The following is a 6,271-nucleotide window of genomic DNA, read 5'->3' as shown; positions in this document are numbered from 1 at the left end:
GAACATTAAATATACTGTTTTTAGTTTCATAGATCGTGTTTTACAGCGCACAAGGGAAAAAAAAACCCATAGAGCCAAAAGTTCAGTTAAAAAGGACACTGTTGTCAAGTTACTGTTGATTTGCATATGCATGTCAGATACAAAGAATTAATTACTAGTTTTTGTCTGTATATTATATCTTGGACGTTAGCTGGATTTTCTGATGCTTTAAAAAGTGTAGGATTGATGGATCCATGAAACAAATGGCAAAGGAACTCCATATGGACAAGACTTTAGGGTCGCAACTCGGGATGTTCATGGCAATAATGGCTATGATGATGGATGTCCACAGTGATGATATCGATATTCATGGCAATGATGTTGATGTACATGAGTTCAAATGGTTATGATAACAAACCCACAATCGCAGATGTTGATGTTGATGCTGATGCTAACCTTGGATATGGCTACATTGAGAGTGCTGGAGATGGTGACAAAGATGGCAATGGCCATGGTGATGATGATGATGTCCATGGATATATGGGATGGGGATGGAGATTATGTTGATTATGGTGACAATGCCTTTGGGAATTCTGTGCACCAGAGAAGGCAAGGCAAAAAGACTCGTGCATGGTCATGTACTCTTTATCTCATCTTACACCTAAAAAATTGGTGCCTTCTCATCGTCACTCACGCAGAGATGGCCATGAGTTCTTCATACACCGAACGGATACTGGGCCTCTCAGATGGCTGAGGAGAGATGCATTTCAAAGCAAGGTTGAGTGTTTCCTCCATGCTATCAAGGAGCTTCTCATTGCTTTTGCCTCCGCCCACAAGCATTGGATCAAAGCAATCGTACGCCCGGCCCTCGCTAGCAAGAAGACGCACCCAATCTGTGAGATCAACGGCTCCTGATTGCCCTGATATAATATCTCCCGCGCCTTGCCCGGTCAAAAGTTCTAGCACAAGCACCCCAAATGCATAGATATCTCCTTTGAATGATGGTCTGGGTCTTTTCGTGCTTGCAAGTTCAGGAGCCCTATACCCTAATGCACCTGCATTTAGTATCTGATTGGATGTGCCTTCAGATGTCATTAACTCATGGAGACCGTAATCTGCTAGTTTTGCATTAAGGTTTGGCGTGTCGATTAATACGTTGGTTGCTTTTAAATTTCCATGGGATAGATGCCGCTCATCGTGCAGGTATGATAATCCCCTTGCGATATCCATTGCAATCACCAATCGCTGTTGCCATGAGAGGGGGGTGTATCGCTGCCCTGCTCTATCTGTAAGAATGAATAAATGAGTGAGGTTTTTTTAATAGTTGGTATAGATTGGGGTGTATATTTGTGATGGTTGAAATGAGTTAGTTGTATTCAAGTGTAGAGAGGATGAAGGAGTAGATGAATAGGTGAATGAATGAGTAGAAATGGTGGATGTGTGGATGAATGTGTAGAAAGAATGGAAGGTTGAATGTGTGAATAGCGTAGGTGGGTGACTGGATAATTGAATGTGTGGATGGATGATGGAAATAAATGCGTAGAAAGATGGATGGAAGAATGAACAAGTAGAAAGAAATAATGCGGATGATTGGCAATATTAAGGGTAGGTTTGAGTAAATGGATGGATGGAAGGATGAATGAATGAGTATATTGAGATGAACAAATGAGTGAGTATATATGCCCTCTTTGATGATAGCTATAAGACATCATCGATACGCAGGATAGCTATAAGACATTATTAATTTGCATGATCAAGGATACAAATGAGTGAGTATATGTGTCTGCTTTAATGATAACTATAAAACATTCATTATCCATGCACATGATCAAGAAACCAAGAAAGGAGTCTCACCTGCTATATGAGCAGCAAGGCTCCCAGCTCTCACAAAATCTGACAAGATGAGCTTTTCGTGCTCTCTTGGCCCCCAATAATAGCCCCTCAATGGAATGAGATTCGGATGTTTAATTTTTGCGAATTTGTTGGCTTCTCGTCCAAATTCTTTCTTGCTCTTAGCGAGACCTTCTCGTAGCCATTTGACAGTGAGAGCATGGCCATTATCAAGAGTGGCTTTGTAAGACGTGCCATGGCTACTCCTACCCAACACTTCTGCAGGAGCTCGAGATAAGTCCTCGGCAGTAAAAATCAAAGATTTGTCGAGGAAATGCAAGTCCCCAGCGAGTTTATCAGGAGATTGGACCTTAAGAATCACTGGAGAAGAAATAAGTTCATCACCCAGTCTGGGAGAAGGGTGAAAATTGGTGGGGAGAGAATGTTTGCTATACATAGGCAAAGGCGACATCTCGAGTCTTCCCTTTTGCTTTGATGATTCAAGCTTGATTTCTCGTATTCTTTCGGATCCCTTACTGGTCTCGGAGGGTCGGTCCAATAGTAGGTCAGCGGAAGAGTTCTTAATTGTTGAACTTCTATGATGAGGATTATCAAGATATGTTGCACAAGGGCTCCACATCTTATGCCCTTTAGGAATATCTCTACGACCATGTCCAGATCCAACCATTTTATCATGCTTTGACAAACACTTATAATAAATTAGGAAGATGACAATAAGGAGAAGGGTGAATGTTGCTATACTGCCTCCTATTAATCCGGCTTTAAATTCTATACTAAAGGTTCGATGATGTACATTGAAAGGGGCTGTTAAGGGTTCCCCTTTGTTCGTAACTGAGAGAGGCCAACGATAGTGAAGCTCTTCATTTCCAGGATAGAATGAGGAATTGGGGAACCTTTCAAGATTAGTTGGTATTTCACCTGATAAGTTGTTGTTGGACAACTGAAGCTGAGTCAAAGTGTTAGGCAGTGACAATGGGATGGAACCTGAGAGCCCATTGTTTGACAAGTCAAGGATTTGTAAAAGTGTGAGGTTAGAGAGCGATTCTGGTATGTGTCCCAATAACTGGTTGTTGCTGAGATCAAGATCTTTGAGCATTTGGAATCTAGAAATTACTTCAGAGATGTCTCCATCGAGTTTGTTATTGGAGAGGTCAATTGTGACAATCCGCGGGGAGAATGCAGTAGCAATAGCACCCTGAAGAGGAATGTTTCCTATGAGCTTATTGTTAGACAGTAGAAGATAAGATAGTGTTGAGGAGTTGAGAAGAGATCTGGGTATATTTCCATTGAGCTGGTTGAAGCTGAGGTCGATAGAACCAATCTTTGGCAGGAATCCATAGTTTGATGGAATTGGACCCGACAACCCATTGTTGGAAAGGTTGAGATTTCGAAGTCTCACAAACATATAGATATCCTCCGTTAACTGGCCAATTAGCTTATTGGAGCTTAAATCCAGAATTTCAAGCATATCAGTCCAATAACTTAGTACCGTTAAATCTCCATTGAAGTCATTATGGCTGAGATCCACAATGGAGCATGAACCTAACTTCTTTGGAAGCTCTCCTGATAGTGCGTTGAAGGACAGGTTGAGATATTTCAATGACGTGGAAGATATTCGATCTACATTTCCTGTATCAAGAAAGATAAGAATGCCTATTCTCAAGAAGATCAAAGGACCAAAACTTTGAATAAGATCTGTAATGTGATTGTTCAAAATGAATGCATAGAATAGACTATGCTAGAAAAAGGAAAACAAAAGCTGTTCTTTCTCCATTGATCCCATTTACAAAATGTACAATTGCATGGTATAAATCTTAAATGTGTAGGAACTTTAATAATCTAATATGCATTTCACTACAATTGTAGTTATTAATGAGCAGAGCCTTGTGATTGACAACTAATATGGAGTTAGATCACTCTGATTGTTACAGTCTCTAACATTCTATAGGTCCATCGACTCCAAGTGGAGCCATCTGCTATCAAATAGCATTGATAAATACATTCTATTGAAAATATACTTGCAGTAGTGCAAAGATCTACAATCCCATTGAAAAGGACACCATCTAATCTATGCTGACCATGATATGGTGCACTCAACTATCCCACAAAGCATATTATACACTAAAACATTATGGTGCAGAAAATGCTGCTGTCATATTACAATGCACATCTCAATGTACACTCAAATTTGAGGAGTATGTTAATAAAAGACTCAAGACTGATTTTTCTATCTAATCTACACTCAAATTTTATAATACCGATTTCATACTACTAGCTAGTACTTGTAGAAGAACTACACACAAAGAAGAAAGGAAGGATATGGCACTGGTACCACTAAGGTTATTCTTGCTAAGATCCAATTCTTCGAGCAGACCAAGTGTTGCTGATAGGAGAGTCGATGGTACGGATCCCGTGAACAAGTTCTCGTTCAACTTAAGAGTAGTTAGTGCAATAACAAACTCAAAGTCAGGTAGATCTCCCGAGAGTTGATTGTAACTCATATCCAACACCTTCAACCTCTCTGCGAAGACTGACGAAAACTTGGGTGGGGCCAAAGGTCCAGTGAGCAAATTATGGCTGAGGTTTACATATTCCACAGTTCTTAACACAGGAAGGGTGTCATTGGGTTGCCATGGAATGAAGCCTTGAAGCTTATTGTTGCTCAAATCTACCCTTGAGAGAGAAGACAACCCTAGAAGCGAAGGATCAATCTCCCCACCAAGTAGATTCCCATGCAAATCAAGGGTTTGCAATGATTTGAGCTGGGAGAGATCACTCGGGATTGAACCCGAGATCAAATTAGATGAAATGTTAATGTAGAGGAGAGTCTTTAAAGCGCTGATGCTCGATGGTAGGGGTCCAGAGAGGAGGTTAGAGGAGAGGTCAAGCCTTTGAAGGGTAGTTATTTCTCCAATGTCTTGTGGCAACTGCCCAGATAGGAGGTTTGCAGATAAATCCAGTGAAGAGAGTTTGGTGAGTTTGCTTAAAATGTTAGGTTTTATCGATCCTTGCAGACTTTGGTTGGATAGATCTAAGCCTACCACATAACCTTCATCGTTGCACGTCACTCCACAGAAAGAGCTGGGGCAAGAGCTCTCATAGCTTTCCCATGTAACGCTTATACACGAATTCTTGTTAAATTGCATTCCTTTGAGTAGCTCTAATAGAATCTCTCCTTCTTGCACGCTATTGCTGTTGTTCGTAGTATTACTTGAAGTAGAGAATACAGTTAAGCCTGGTGACTTGAAGAAGAAGAAGAAGAAGAAGTAGAAGTGGAGAAGAAACCCTAGAACTGAGGTTTTATTCATCTTAAATAAATTAGGGTTCATAATTCTTTTCCTTCATTCTTCTCGTTAGGTTCGAATTGTCAGGAACATGTATCAATCCCATTGTATCTTCGACCTGTTCTTTGGTTTAGAAGCCAAGCCCTAGGGTTCTATGCTTAAGGTTCCATAGCTAAGAAGACGAAGACGAAGACAAAGAAGGAGGAGGAAGAGGAGGTGAGCTCAATGCAAGTGAAAGAGGGAAATTAAGCTTTTTGTCAGATTGCAAAGAAAGTACACTCAAATTTCAAGTAAGATGGAGTCAGAGAGAGAGAGAGAGGGTTCATTCTCTCTCATCCCCTGTTCCCTCTCTCTCTCTCTCTCTACATTTCTCTCTCATTCCCGAATCCCCGTTCCTTCTCTCTCTCTACATTTCTCTCTCGTCCCCTGTTCCCTCTCCTCTCTCTCGCTCTCTACATTTCTCTTTCATCCCTGTTCCCTCTCTCTCGCTCTCTACACTTCTCTTTCATCCCCTGTTCCCTCTCTCTTTGTCTCTCTACATTTCTCTCTCATTCCCGAATCCCCGTTCCTTCTCTCTCTCTCTATATTTCTCTCTCATCCCCTGTTCCCTCTCTCTCGCTCTCTACATTTCTCTTTCATCCCCTGTTCCCTCTCTCTTTCTCTCTCTACATTTCTCTCACATCCCCTGTTCCCTCTCTCGCTTTCTACATTTCTCTCTCATCCCCTGTTCCCTCTCTCTCTCTCTCTCTATATATATATATTTCTCTCTCATCCAATGTTCTCTCTTTCTCTCTATATTTCTCCCTCATCCCCTGCCCCCCCCCCTCTCTCATCCCCTTTTCCTCCTACTATTTTGGGTTTCTCTGTCTCTGTCTGGAGTCTCTAACTACTACTACCAACCAAATCGAAGAAACGCCGAGAATGATCCCAAATCGTGACCAACGCTTCTCCCCTTTCCTTGACAAGTCACTTGACTTCCCCCCCCCCCCTAGACAACCCTCGAAGAAGAAGAAGTGCTCTTAGCTTTCAAGCATTGCTCGCCTTGCTCCATATGATAGCTAATTGTCTATCCTATGTAGACTCCATCTTGCCACCACGTATCCCAAACCATTGTCCCATAACACAACATCTTCATGATGGACATAGGGCTCTCTATC

General features: G+C 41.5%; 1 protein-coding gene across 1 annotated transcript; it reads right to left on the bottom strand.

Annotated features, from left to right (window-relative positions):
- GHR1 (Leucine-rich receptor-like protein kinase family protein) lies at positions 1-5,363 on the bottom strand. Its single transcript, XM_087337002.1, has 3 exons — positions 4,163-5,363; positions 1,834-3,459; positions 1-1,265 (listed from the first exon to the last, which is right to left on the bottom strand). The coding sequence occupies exons 1-3, from the start codon at positions 5,157-5,159 to the stop codon at positions 670-672; spliced, it is 3,219 nt and encodes a 1,072-aa protein (XP_087193128.1). The 5' UTR covers positions 5,160-5,363; the 3' UTR covers positions 1-669.
- Between the last annotated feature and the right edge of the window lie 908 nt (positions 5,364-6,271).

This window comes from Azolla caroliniana, unplaced genomic scaffold, assembly GCF_043228905.1.
Source record: "Azolla caroliniana isolate FFs.n. ecotype wild unplaced genomic scaffold, voAzoCaro1.0.p SCAF_1, whole genome shotgun sequence".
NCBI lineage: Eukaryota > Viridiplantae > Streptophyta > Polypodiopsida > Salviniales > Salviniaceae > Azolla > Azolla caroliniana.
This window is presented reverse-complemented; position numbering and strand designations above follow the sequence as displayed.

Bases quoted from the DNA above. Each gene is read 5' to 3' on its own strand.
- GHR1 (XM_087337002.1), bottom strand. From the start codon at position 5,159: ATGAACCCTAATTTATTTAAGATGAATAAAACCTCAGTTCTAGGGTTT. The intron at 3,460-4,162 runs GTACCAGTGCCA...TTCTTGATACAG, and splicing joins TAGCAAGAATAACCTTAGTG to GAAATGTAGATCGAATATCT. The intron at 1,266-1,833 runs GTGAGACTCCTT...TCATTCTTACAG, and splicing joins CCTTGCTGCTCATATAGCAG to ATAGAGCAGGGCAGCGATAC.